At 36.3% G+C, this 14,932-nt stretch overlaps 1 protein-coding gene across 1 annotated transcript; it reads right to left on the reverse strand.

Moving 5' to 3' along the window:
- Positions 1-6,287: 6,287 nt before the first annotated feature.
- On the reverse strand, positions 6,288-13,967 carry pex11b (peroxisomal biogenesis factor 11 beta). Its single transcript, XM_073822164.1, has 4 exons — positions 13,699-13,967; positions 12,864-12,979; positions 9,199-9,400; positions 6,288-7,683 (listed from the first exon to the last, which is right to left on the reverse strand). Exons 1-4 carry the CDS (start codon positions 13,755-13,757, stop codon positions 7,257-7,259), a joined length of 804 nt encoding a protein of 267 aa, XP_073678265.1. The 5' UTR covers positions 13,758-13,967; the 3' UTR covers positions 6,288-7,256.
- Positions 13,968-14,932: the final 965 nt, after the last annotated feature.

Below are 14,932 nucleotides of genomic sequence, written 5' to 3' on the forward strand. Positions count from 1 at the left end.
GACAATAGAAAGATGCCTGGACAGCTGGATAGACAAACAGAGGGAGAGACAGACAGACGGACGGACGGACGGACGGACGGATGGATGGATACATAGACAGAGAGATAATGGATAGATGGATGGACGGATGATGGGTTAATGGATGGACGGACAGACGAATGACGGACGGACAGCTGGACAGACAAATGGACGTATGGATGGACAGACAGACAGACAGACAGAATCTAAAAATAAAAATCCGGAAATCACATTGTATGATTTTTTTAACAATTTATTTGTGAATTACTGTGTCAAATAAGTATTTGATCACTTGCTTATGAAGAATCAGAAGAATCAGCCCAGAACTACATGGGAGGAGCTGTTCAATGCCGTGAAGAGAGCTGGGACCATCATTTCCAAGGCTACTATCAGTAATACACTAAGACGTCATGGTTTAAAATCTTACATCGCACGGAAGGTTCCCCTGCTTAAGTCAGCCCCAGTCCAGGCCCGTCTGAAGTTTGCCAGGGACCATCTGGATGATCCAGAAGAGTCATAGGAGAAAGTCCTGTGGTCAGATGAGACCAAAGTAGAACTTTTTGATCTTAACTCCATCCGCGTGTTTGGAGGAAGAAGAATGACGAGTATCATACCATACCAAAAACTTATTGACCTCACTATAGATAGATAGATAGAGAAATAGAAATTCGAATCTTAAAATTTTATTATAATAAAATAATTTTTGTAGCTTTATACTTTATACTTTTATATTTGTACCACTGTCAAAACATATTTTTCAATTCAGTTTGCAACAGTCAGTACTCAGTATTTTTAGGTGGGCAATCATGTGATTGGACTGGAGGTCAAACCTGAGCTTATGTAAGGTGTTCAGAGACAATCAGTTGTCCATTAACACAGTATTAAGCTCAGCTTGGCACAGACTCATGAAAAGACATGCACTGTTGGGACGCGCCAAACATTACTCATCCTCTCTCTGTCTCTTTCAAAAGTGTCATGGCTCTTGGTTTAATGTTACTGTCTGCAGCACTGTGTGTCCAGATCTTTGTTGGTGGGGTTCAAACGTCTGGTACCGCATTGAAAAGTCCTGATCTCAGACCTGGACCCCACTGCGAGTCTTTCTGCTCATCTCAAACACAAAGACATTTAACATCTCCATGACTACTACGTTTTGGGATGGAACAGACCATGAACAAATAAAAAGAGAACTGCTTGATAAAAAAGGATGTAGAATGAGATACACAGAGAGCAAGAGAGAGTTGAGAAAGCATCTGCTGTGGGTGACTGTGGGTGGTGTTAATGACCACCTTCACCCCCTCCCATCCTGCTCATCATTTATGTCATTCACTTCCTACTGAAAACACTCAAGATCAATAGAAAACCCAACAGGCACGTGTACAGAATTTCCCATTATTGCTGCAATAAGTGAATCAGCTGGCAATTATCACAAACATTCTACTAGCAAACATGTACTGGATAATTAAAAGTGATTTTGAGCCTGACCGAGAGAAAGAGAGAGGGCTGGGGGTAATGCAAACAAATGCACCCATGTGGGAGTGACACAGAGCATCTGAATCAGTGTGATGTAAGTGTAATGAGAGAGTAGGAGGAGGACAGACCCCCACCACCACTCATTCACAGCAGGAGACTATGTGCTTACAATCTGTCCTATTAAACACTCACATTACAAACTACCACAGGGTCTATGCATAAGCATGTGCGTCTTAAAAGTAATAAACACTGGTATCTTTTTATAAATCCAGTTTTAATTGCTAATAACTTATGGGTGTCTTTACTCACTATATGAACTCAAACATTTGATTTTTACCTCTAATTTCACAAAGTTATGTTTACCTTAATCATTTCTAATAAACAAAATGAAGTTGCCATAAAGCCTATATGAGCAGTATGGGTGAATAGTGGTAAAGTGGGACAATGGGTAAAGTGGGACAGTTAAGCTTAATAATTTATATCTTTGCATGGATATGTTTTTATTACTAAAAATCAACAATGAGTTCATCATTAGCAAGTGTGTGATAAAAATAAAAATAAAAATCTGTGGCTATGACATCACTTCCGGGGTGTGGCACATCATATTTAACAACCTTGCAGTGAACTGTGATGGTAAGTAAAATGACATAGCATTCTGAGGTAAATAATGTTAAGGTTATAAAAATAATAAAACTCATGGATCATTTTTAATTCTTATATATTTTGTTATAGGATGTAATGGTGAATCAGAATGTCAAAAAATCACATTCATATGAATCTTTTTTGTTTGTTTTTTATGTGATTTTGACACTGTCCCAGTTTGCCAATAGCGTATTGTTAAACTGGGACAGGGTATTACTGGCAAACTGGGACAGCCATTCAAGTCATTTTAATGGAGGAATTGAGTTCCCTTTTTATATGTCCCTCATAAATTTAGTTAGTTAGCTAGATATTTCAACAAAGATTGACTTAAACTACTACTTAGCTCTCACACATTCACCGTGAGACTCACGCGATTGACACTTTTCAAAAACAAAGCCTGCCAAACAAACAAAAAACAAGAAAGATGGAGGGTACAAGCACGGATGGCCAGGATATTTGCAATATTTGTAAAGCCACATTTGGTGATGAAAATGATCCAAAGAAGACAGAGGACTGGATCATGTGCATTGTTTGCGAGGACTGGTTCCATGAGACGTGTGGCGAGGAGAATGGCCTCATTGAAGACAAGGAGGTGTTCATGAAGGTTACTGTTTTTTTTTTATTAAATTCGTATGAAATAAATTAAACCCAGTATAAAATTTTGTGGGCAGGCGAGGGAGGTGGTGGGTTGAATCTGTTGTACCTGTACTCCTTCTTAAAAAAGTGATGTTTATATTATTGTTGTTTATATTGTGTATTTAATTTATAAGGCCTACACTTGAATAACAATTGAATGGGTTTTAAGTGTCCCAGTTTGCCAATAAAGGTGTCCCAGTTTGACAGTAGCGCCTTGAAAAATGTGGTTTGGGGTCATTGTGTGTTTGAGGTAGAGTCATCCATCCTGTGTTTAATGTTTCTTTCTTTTTTATTGTTTATAGTATAGTAGAGCTCCTAAGCTATTTAGAATAGTATCATATGAGCGGCTAAGACATTTGGATCATAATAAAAAAGTATGCATAATATACATTTTCAGAAAGTGTCCCACTTTACCACTATTCACCCTAATTCATATCCAACTCAGTTATGAATGAATAATATTAACCTTATTTTCCCCGAGCAGGCCATTTGTAAATTTGATGGGTCTGGTTTCCAGTCTCATCTGCGTCCAGCTATTTTTAGCTGTACAAAAAATTGCAAATTGGTGTGTTTTACTGTATTATTAGAGGTTCAAGCACAAGGATCAGCAATCTCCATGAAAACTGATTGTACAGACCAAACTATAAGTCATAGAGATTTGAAATTTGGAGAGACGGTAGTACTCACACCACCGGCAATGCCACCAAAGCTCAGCTCAATCGGCCTGACGGGGGCGCTACAACGATCAAAAGAACGAAATCGCTCAGAACTCCTAAACTGTCAGTTACAGCCTCAAGTGTCTTATATCGCTGGAATCCTTGAGAGCCTGTGGGTATTCTGGATTTTTGGAAAAACCTACTTTTGTGAACTTTTTCGGGACCAAAGCAGTGCATAAAGATTCTCTGGAGAGTGAAAATCAATAATCATCAACAAAAAGTTGAATTTTTGACTCATCATCACAAAGGAACGACAAAACGTTCAAAAGGGGGCAGGGTCTTTTAGTAAATTGCCTATAACTCCGGAACGGAATGAGATGTCTTCGCCAAACTCAGAACACATATGTAAGAGCTCAGTCTGAGGTCACAGGACAAAAATCGCAGAGCTTGACAAATTGGTGGTGCTGTAAGAGGGAAAAAACATGAAAAATGGCTATATCTATGCAACCATTTGTCCTATCAACTTTAAAAAAAAAAAAAAAAAAAAAAAAAAAACGATGTGCACGTCATGGTCCAAAGTGGCACAAGACATTTGCATATCTCAAAAAACATGGCTGCCATTGACAGATGAACCTGTCCTATTACCAGCACCTATTAGACAAGGTTAATGGAGGCCAATCAGAATAAACTCAGGGGGTCTGTAAAGGTCTGTGAGAATTTTGGACAGGACAAAAATCAGCCACATGGGGTGGAGGCGATATTGTATATTTTAATTTTTACTTTATTTAATTTTTTTTTTTTTTGCACATACATGATATTTGTATCATATAGATAGTTAGAACTCCTTATTCTGGACTACTTAAACCTACTGCTGTCAATTAAATAATTTGTCAAATGACTGAGATGTAAAAAACTTACTTTTGCAAACTAGTCCTAGGTTTTTCACTCAATCTGTCAAAACCACTGCAGTACAATTCTCTGGACTCTTTAGGTCAATAGTTATTAAAAAAGGTTGAAATTTACCCTTTGGAAAGCTATAATGGGCTAGTTTAGAAAAGCGGTCTGTCCAAATTTACCTATATTCCTACACAGCCTAAAGAACTTCACAAAACATGGTGAGCACATGCAACAGGTGATCCTAAACAAGCATGCAAAGTTTTAACTACAGGTATGTGCCAAAAAATTAGAATATCAAGGGAAAGTCCATTTATTTCAATAATTTGTTTCAAAAAGTGAAACTTGTATGTTATATTAGTTCACTACACACAAAGTGAAATATTTCAAGCCTTTATTTGTTTCAATTTTAATGATTATGGATTAAAAGATAAAAAAATAAAATAAAATCCAGCATTTCACAAAATTAAAATATCAAGACAAAGTTCAACATTGTAGGCTTCCTGTGTCCCAATCTAGTCAGCTAATTAATGCAAAACTGCGTTAATTAGCTGATTTCTGAAGGTCGACCGGAGAGGCACAAAAGTCAAGCTGCTTAAAGTCCAGTGTGAAGTTTCTACAGTCAGAGATGGTTTGGGGAGCATGTCATCTGCTGGTGTGGGTCCACTGTCTTTTATCAAGTCCACAGTCAACGCAGCTGCCCACCAGGAAATTTTAGAGCACTTCATGCTTCCTGCTGCCGACAAGCTTTTTGGGGATGATTTTATTTTCCAGCAGGATTTGGCACCTGCCCACAAAGCCAAAACTACCAGTACCTGATTTATAGTCATGGAATAACTGTACTTGATTGGCCAGCAAACTCGCCTGACTTAAACCCCATTGAAAATCTATGGGGTATTGTCAAAAGGAAGATGAGGGAACAGAGACCCCGAAATGCAGACGAGCTGAAGGCCAATATCAAAGCAACTTGGGCTCCATAACACCTCAACTGTGTCAAAGACTGATCGCCTCCATGCCACGCCGCCTTGATGCTGGAATTAGTGCAAAAGGAGGCCCAACAAAGTACTGAGGACATAATACAGTACATTAACACACTTTTCAGAAGGTCAACATGCGTTAAGATCCTTTTTTTTGGTCACATGAAATATTCTAATTTTGTGAAATACTGGATTTTTTTTATCTTTAATCCATAATCATCAAAATTAAAACAAATAAAGGCTTGAAATATTTCATTTTGTGTGTAGTGAACTAATATAACATACAAGTTTCACTATTTGAAACAAATTAATAGAAATAAATGGACTTTCCATCGATATTCTAATTTTTTGGCACATACCTGTATATTGGAGCACAGCTTACACTATAACAGTATTAAATAAATAAAAATAAATAAATAATAATAATAATTAATATAAAATAAAGTAAATTAAAAACAAACATTTCTATGGTAAATTTGCCCAAAATGCTTTTTTAAATTATTGAATTAGGTCAGATAGTTTTATTAATGACGTTTTTAAATTTCTTTATTCTTTTTTTTTTTTTTTTTTTTCATAAAAAGTCATAATTTTACATTATATGAAGCTATTTTCAGAGGTTACTATTTAGTTTTTCATAGTGCTTTTTGGTTAATTGTATTACCTTAAAGTTAGGGTCTGTTTGCAAATATTATTATTCAGTATGTAACCCACAGCAGTTAAAACAAAAACATGTCCTTCTTTTTTAACTCGTAGATAATCACAGGTGAGATTTAAATTATATTTTGAGCACTTTACTAGGAAATTACCTCAGAAATCTGATCACCTTCACATATTTTCTTGTAAGAAAGATGCTGCCTATAATGAAACGACTTCATGTTTCCGGTAGAAAATGTTTGGTTGTGTTTCCCTCTAGTGGTGAGATGCAACATAGCATATAAAATGAGTAAGATCGTAATTAATACACATGGAAATGAAGAAAAATCATAGTAGAGAATAAAATTCAAGGCATTATTTATTTCAAAAGTTATATTCACAGCTCCATTATGTTACCATTCCAGTCAGCAACCCCAGCGAAGTTTCAAAATATGGTTATGTTTCATAAAAGTCTATAGATTATGTATACACATTTTAAAAAAAAATCTGTGACAATGATGTAGCTTTGATTCAGTTGTGAGATAAATTACGCAAACATCAGTTTAACATTTCACTTCTTAAACATTTTCCAAAACCGTTTTGGTTGATAATTTATTAATCACTGCAAAAATGTAAACAAGTTTGGTAGCAAATTACAGAAGTTTACAATTTCAAACGTAGAAATAAATTTTAAAAGGCTCTAGTATTACATTTTTAAACCGTTTCCAAACTCAGAAGTATCCTTGTACAATAACTTTTGATTAGTAATATGACACAAATAATCCAATAAAATGCTGTAGTTTAAAACAAAGCTTATGGGAAAAAAACAGGGTGCATAAATACACACACAGCTCTTTTGTTGTGACATTTTGAATCTAGCAAAGCTATATTATTATGTATATTTGTAAAGGTCACATATTTGTATTAGAATTCATTCATGCAGATTTTCCATTGCTTTTGGGCTAAAATGTAACCCTGACATTTCTTCATAAGATTCATCTTTAGGAGAAAATTCTGATTCTGCAAGTGAGTTTGCCATTTGTATTTCTGTGCACTGCAAGATCACCCCCATACTGAAAGCTACAGTGTTATACGGGGTAAAACATAAGAGCAATGGCTAGACTAGGACACTTTCAGACTTAAATGACTGTTAAACAGGGCTTTTTGCTTGTTTTTAATTAGATCAGATCTTGTTTTGAATTTGTCCACACACAGCAAAAATGTGCAATTAAATGTGAATGAAGGACAAGCATTCTCCTTTCCACTATCTACACAAGCTCAAAAGAGGTTCTCTTGAGAAATTAAGCCACAGGACAGGTAGTTCAGGAACTCAGGGCTTGAGTTTGAGCCAGGGGTAAACTATAGTGAGGATGGACAGGATGGAGGAGGTGAGACCGCAGGCGCCCACAAAGCCTGAGCCCGTGGGGTACATGCCCAGCCGGTCCAGCGGGATGAAGATGTCACACAGGTTCTTTAGCAGGTCCAGGAGCAGCGGAGGATTGTTGCGGAGAACCGTGATCAGGAGGTGGACCTGCTTGTTGAGTCTGGCTGAGAGCATGGGGAGGGGCGGCAGAGGAGACAGCCCTGAGGGAGACGGGGTCAAAGGAAACTCTCCTCCGTTGTCTGAGCTCGGCGTGAGGGGAGACGGACTGGAGTTAAAGCTTTTAGATGAACTGCTGCGGGACTCTCTCTCCATCAGCAGGCGGATTTCATATGCATCTCGGGTTAGGTTGAGGATGAGTGCGAACAAGTAGTATCTGTTCACAGGAAGTTTACAGAAGTCGGGTTATTAAATTGTGAATTTAATGCTGTGCTTAAAATATTTGATCCCATATGTTATCACAAAACCAGTCATAAAGGTATTTTTTATTGAGATTTATGCATCATCTGAAAGTTAAATTAGTTAAATAAATTTGTTAAGATAGAACAATAGTTGGTCGAGAATCTGGAATTCGAGGGTGCAAAAAAACCAAAAGGTTGAGAAAATCACCTTTAAAGTTGTGCAAATGAAGTTCTTAGCAATGCATATTACTGATCAAAAATTAAGTTTTGATATATTAACGGTAGAAAATTTACAGAATATCTTCATGGAACATGATCTTAACATCCTAATGAATTTTGGCATAAAAGAAAAATTGATCATTTAAACCCATTCAATGTATTCTTGGCTATTGCTACAAATACACCTGTGCTACTTAACACTTGGTTTTGTGGTCCAGGGTCACATACATTGCTAGTAAATCATTTTGATACATATAAAAATACAAATAAATTCCAGGATGAATTAAATCATATTCTTACCTGCAAATTAAATAAATAAATAAAAAAACAGAGAGAAATGTATGTGGTTTATTCTAGTTAACTACAAACGGTAATTCATTTTGTAAAATGAACTGAAATAGAAAATGTTTTCAGTTACTTTATTTTATTCATAGAAACTAAATTTAGCAACTATCTTTTGCTTAACAGACACATTTAAACTATTTTCATTTAGTTTAACTTAAAATGAAAACTGACAATGAAGCTGAATTGAAAAAAAAAGGAAATTGAAAAAAAAAATACAAAAATATTTAGACGTGGAAAAAAAACTAAAGCTAATAAGAAAAGCAAAATTACAAAAACATTAAAATAAAAACAGAAAATATTAAATTAAATATTAATAAATATATAAATACTACTATCCATATATCCTGAACCACAAAACCAGTCACAGGATCATTTTTTTTTATTTAAATTATTTGAAAATCTGAGGGTGCCAAAAAAAAAAAAAAAAAAAATCTAAATACTGAAAAAATCACCTTTAAAGTTGAAGTTCTTAGCAATGCATATCACTAATCAAAAATTAAGTTTCGACATATTTACAGTAGGAAATTTACAAAAAATCTTCATGGAACATGATCTTTACTTAACATCCTAATGATTTTTGACATAAAAGAAAAATCAATAATTTTGACCCATTTAATGTATTCTTGGCTACTGCTACAAATACACCTGTGCTACTTAAGACTGGTTTTGTGGTCCGGGGTTATAAATAGAGTCATTCCGTGTCAAATCACCAAATTTTCTTCCATTTTGTCAATATTGTTTTGAAGAAAGACAAACATGTCGATGAAAGCCAAAATATTAAATGTCACGCATGTGTATTTACTGGGTAACCCACTATTTTGTACAATTTTCACCTGTGTTTCAAAGCCAAATCATCTTGTTATTTTCACATAGAGATTGGTAGGTCTATTAGTAAAATCTGTGAAGAAAACCAATCTAGAACTTACCTAAACGACCTCTGGCTCCATTTGTTTTGGTCCAGTTCTTGCAGCAGCCCTGTTTTGCCGGCCCACAGGACGTTATCACAGGCAAAATACATGGCTCTGTTCAAATGGGCCACTGTGATGCAGAGCCGCAACACACAATCTGACAGGTGCACACTGCGTTTCGCTGCTTCCAGAGCTTCAGCGGAGTTTCCTAACCGCATCACTGACACAAAACACACAGAAAGACTCAGTCAATCAAACACTGAGCGGGTACAGCAGCATAAACAGATTCTGGGAGTGAAGAGAGATTAGGCATCAGGAGGCACTTAATGGAACCACTTCACTAAAAGTTTACAATACATTTGACTTGAATATTTAATACAGCATTTGAATGGTTAAATATTAACGTTTCTTAAGTTTTCATGACTGTATCATGTGTCCATATGCATTCCCATATATTATAAGTTAAATCATAAATCTATAAATAAATTTTGTAATTGACTCGACATGTTAAAAAAAATACATCATGATAATACATGAGCATGGGTCATAAGGAGGTATTCAAACTGTTTGTACCTATTATTAATATTAATGTATTCATTTTAATACCACTTAATTTAAGCAAAACTTGTTTTATAAATGAGAAAATAGAGTGTTTTCACGACACGTCATTAAATGGCCATATTGGTGGCACTGAACATAAACAGCGCCACTGAACTGAACAAAACTTGCATATTTTGCTGATTACTGCTGTCATGTTTTGAGCTGTATTAATCGTTTTTAGTGGGAAAAAACCTTCAGAAAAATATAGACTACCAAATGTTATAACAAATCAAGGAGAAGAGTTCAAAAAACCGTCTGAGGAACAAAGGGCGTTTGTGGTTGTCCAAACTTAAGCATTTCCAGGGCAAGAATCTTAACAACATTCGTGTTTGTTCTTATCATTTCTGGTCAGGTAAGTGAAATATTAGGCTAATTTCTTAATTAATACTACTTGTAACGTGTCTTTACCACCTATTAACTTTAGTTTGCTTACCCTTTCCTGCTTACTAAGTCCTTCTCTATATGACTTAGCAGCTTCCACACGCTTTTTCAATAGTTTGGACAGCATAAATTAGTATAACAATGTATTCAGTAGTACATTAACTGTCCAATCAATGCTGTTGTTTACATCGGAGTATCTCCAATATGGCCACACATCCAGGTAACCAAACCGTGATATAAATGCAAACCCTTTACAAAGATGAAACCGTTTAGAAAACAGACGGAAAATCTGGAACCATTCACTGAATAAGCATCACTGTGTGAAAACAACAGCAAAATGTTTAACCCTTAATGCACAGCCTTGAGGGTTTTTGCTAAGCTTAAAATAATTGTTCAATGTTCAAAATTCATTTCAGGGCATGCAAGGCAAAATTAGACATAGAAAAAAAATATTATGTCAAACAGATAAACAGATAAATTTGTTAAAGGGATAGTTCACCCAAAAATGAAAATGTGATGTTTATCTGCTTACCCCCAGGGCATCCAAGATGTAGGTGACTTTGTTTCCTCAGAAAAACACAAACGAAGATTTTTAACGAAAAACAGTGCAGTCTGCCAGAGAAAAAATGGAAGTAGATGGGCACCAAACCTGTAAAAGTAAACAAAAACATGCACAGACAAATCCAAATTACACCCTGTGGCTCGTGACGATACATTGATGTCCTAAGACACGAAACGATCAGTTTTTGTGAGAAACTGAACAGTATTTATATCATTTTTTACCTTTGATACACAGCCACGTCTATCTGTCCTGAGCACGAGATCATCATCCGGCTCGTGACATGTGAACGCACTCTGGCGTAGTATACGCAAACACCGGAAGCGATCTGTCGCATGTATATGACACTCATTGTTTACACAGAGCACAGAGATTGTGGGTATAGCGGCTATTCAAAATGGTAATTACTTGCGCTTATCCTGATTGTTCAAACCGACTTTAAGGTGCAATGTGTAATATTTAAGAGGATCTCTAGACAGAAATGCAATATAGTATACATTACTGTGTTTTCAGGGGTGTATAAAGACCTTACTTAATGAACCATTATGTTTTTATTACCTTAGAATTATCAGTTTATATCTACATACACCGCGGGTCCCCTCACATGGAAGTCGCCATATTGTTTCTACAGTAGCCCTAAACGGACAAACTGCTCTACAGATCGCGTTTCATCACTGTTGTTCTAGCGGAAAAACACGATGAACAAGTAACTGTAATATTCACAATAACTTCGTTTCATTGAATTATTAAGTAAATATAATTCCTTAATTTACGTTTTAAAAGAAACCTCATTACTCTTTGCTGTCTAAAACGACGACATCTTAATCCCGTGTGGGCCACCGAAGCTTCTGTAAAGGGAGGGGTGAGCGGTGGACGGGAGCCGTTGGTTGCAATTCACAACATCACCGCTAGATGCCGCAAAAATCTACACACTGCACCTTTTAAGCTAAAAGATCCGGGACTTTTCACTGATTTCCCCTTCCGGTGTATGCGTATACTACGCCAGAGCGCGTACATGTGTAACAATCCGGATTATGAGCTCGTGCTCATGACAGATGAACGTGGTGGTTTATCAAAGGTAAAAAATGATATAAATACTGTTCAGTTTCTCACATAAATCGATCGTTTCGTGTCTTAGGACATCAATGTATCGTCACGAGCCACAGGGTGTAATTTGGATTTGTCTGTGCATGTTTTTGTTTACTTTTAAAGGTTTGGTGCCCATCTACGTCCATTATTTGGCTGGCAGACTGCACCAGTTTTCGTTAAAAATCTTCGTTTGTGTTTTTCTGAGGAAACAAAGTCACCTACATCAGAGGAAGATTCTAATTGAGCGACTGAGGTGTTCTGTTGTTGGATGTGATAATGAACATAGCAGTCCTCATTTACACCCGACATCTGAGCCGCTTAAGAGGCAGAGGACAACGTTACTTTTGTTTTTAAAAGGCAAGCGCCAATCCCGATCTACATATGCGTTCTATGTTCATGTGAATTATTCCTGATGCAGCTTCACCCACAGCAGGAGTGAGTATAAGGGGTTTTTATGAATGTTTGCAAATGGCCTTTCTTAATAATGTGCTTGTTGGCAAGTTTCGCCAATAAACACAGCTAAATGCAGCTGAAGTAAACATTACAGCTCATAATCCCTCAGCAGAGAGGGGCGGGGCGAGCAGAGCTCGGTGGCATTTAAAGGGCCCATGCGTAAAATGAGCTGATATTTTGCAGAGCTGATTTTGACAAGGTAAAAGGGTGTTTTTTTTTACTACTATTGATCATTTTTAACCAAAGTATATTAGAGACTTTTCATTAAGACCCTAAAGAATCATATGAACTTATGAACGGGCATCCGATGACCCCTTTAAAGTGTCAGCTACTGTTATGTGTAATTTTTGACCATATTTAGGGAAAATGATATAATGTTAAGTAATTGTTTTATGCATATGAAGCAATTCTGCTATGCTGCGTCACTGAAGGTTAACTATTATTTATATTTTGCAGCAAAACTTGGGCTTTCTCTTATGAAAATGTGTGACTGAGCTGAATTTCTTTATACTGCAACTTAGTAAATTCCACTCCTGCAACTCCAATTCAGCATGGTGAACAAAACTTGACTCTTCTGACCACTGATTTCAGCAAAACGTACATTTTCTGGTCAGACTCATGTGAGCTTCCAGCTGTTTGATGGTGTTCAGCAGGTCTGGTCTCGCTCCTCCTTTTTGCAGCGTGTATCCCAGCAGTGTGCAGGCATACTGAGCAGCCCTGTTTAAACACAAGTACAGAAAATCATCATTTAGACTACACAAACATGCATTAGGACATTTACATCCTTACAAATTAATGGACATTGTTGATTTAGATCACAAAAACACAAAGCAAGTGACATTAGTGCTCAAATGCTTGGTTACTTGAATATATGTTTGTTTTTTCCTAGTAAACACTGCCTTTATAAAGAGAGCATCTCTTATAATATCATTCTATATATAGTGAAATTTGATGCGCCATTTTACAGAACAGGTTCAAAGTCAAAAGTCCGCAATTTTGTATGCATGCAAAATGTATAATATGATGACAAGGGGGTGAGTACATTATCTGTAAATATTTGTTTATATACTCCTTTAAATGCTTCTTAAATGTGTTTTTTGTTTGGCTGTGGGACAGCAGTTTGCACCAATTCTGTAGAATGGCCCATACAAGTACATGTTGAGATGTAGTGAATGGGTTTTACATGCATATACCATATATGCATGTTACTCAGAGGCACTTAAGTAAATACTATAAACTAAAACAAGTGAATATGTGCTTTGTTGCTAGTGTTACTAACTGTAAAGAGTTTAAAACAGAAACAGTATAAATGAGCACAACTTCCAATGCAGCACTCTCAAGTCTCTGAACAGCTCGCAAATCTCATGCTGTCATGGAACCTAACTAGTGTTACATGTGGTGTGTAGTAAACACGCAGTGAGTGAGTGTTTGTGTACCTGAACACGCGCTCTTTGGCTTGACTCTGCGCGCTGAATCTCACCCACGACTCCATCATACACACGCTGGGCCTGTGCGTCCTTCAAGCGCCTCTTTACTCAGATTCACGCCGTCAGATATACGTTAAACAAGCTCACCGTGAAGACCCTTGATGATTTCAGAGAACACGCACTTTTGACTGTAGTCTGGAGCTGGAATTGTGTGGCATACTTGCTCTGTTGAGCTTGATGTTTTTGTTGCTTTGACAGTTTATTCCACGGACAGGAGCCGGAGAGGGACATGCCGTTCGCGTTTTGATAAATTGAAATCGCATCATGCAATCTTCCTTTGAATAACAGAGAATCACGTTTTGACAAATGTGTTTTGTATGTACGGAGACAGCACGAAACAACCGGGAAAAAAATTTGTTTATTTTTTAAGAGACTAGATTTGTTGACTTTAATGTAACGTCGACAAAACTAAAATATACTTACTTTAAGTTTCTGGCGATTAACAATAAAACAGCCACCAGGAGTCGCCAAAATATAAGGTATACATTTAATATGACTGATATATTTGTAACCCTGGACCACAAAATCAACTGAAAGCTGAATAAATAAGCTTTCCGTTGATCTATGGTTTGTTAGGACCGACTTGAAAATCAAAATACTGAGAAAATCCCCTTTCAAGTTCGAATGAAGTTCTTAGCAATGCACATTACTAATCAAAAATTAAGTTTTAATATATTTACGGTAGGAATTTGAAATGTAAAAAATATCTTCATGGCACATGATCTTTACTTAATATCCTAATGATTTTTAGCATAAAAGAAACATAGATCATTTTGCCCCATACAATGTATTTTTGTCTATTGCTACAAACATACCCATGCTACTTAAGACTGGTTTTGTGGAACAGATATATATTTGTGACCCTGGACCACAAAGCCAATCATAAGGGTCACTTTTTGGAATTTGAGATTTGTACACCATCTGAATAAATAAGCTTTCTAATGATGTATGGTTTGTTAGGATAGGACAATATTTGACCGAGATACATCTACTTGAACATCTGAAATCTGAGGTTGCAAAAAATACTGAGAAAATCGCCTTTAAAGTTGTCCAAATTAAGTTCTTAGTTATGCATATTACTAATCAAAAATTAAGTTTTGATATATTCACAGTAACATTTGTCCCTTTCTCTAACAGCAACATAGTGAGTAGTTGAGCATCATCATTTTGAGGTAAATGTGTT

This window comes from Garra rufa, chromosome 17 (genome assembly GCF_049309525.1).
Source record: "Garra rufa chromosome 17, GarRuf1.0, whole genome shotgun sequence".
NCBI lineage: Eukaryota > Metazoa > Chordata > Actinopteri > Cypriniformes > Cyprinidae > Garra > Garra rufa.

What these genes read in the sequence shown, in the direction of transcription:
- pex11b (XM_073822164.1), bottom strand. Translation starts at nt 13,757, where the DNA reads ATGATGGAGTCGTGGGTGAGATTCAGCGCGCAGAGTCAAGCCAAAGAG. An exon ending in GCCAAAGAGCGCGTGTTCAG is followed by an intron (nt 12,980 to 13,698) that starts GTACACAAACAC and finishes GTGTTTAAACAG; the next exon opens with GGCTGCTCAGTATGCCTGCA. An exon ending in TGGAGCCAGAGGTCGTTTAG is followed by an intron (nt 7,684 to 9,198) that starts GTAAGTTCTAGA and finishes TCCTGTGAACAG; the next exon opens with ATACTACTTGTTCGCACTCA.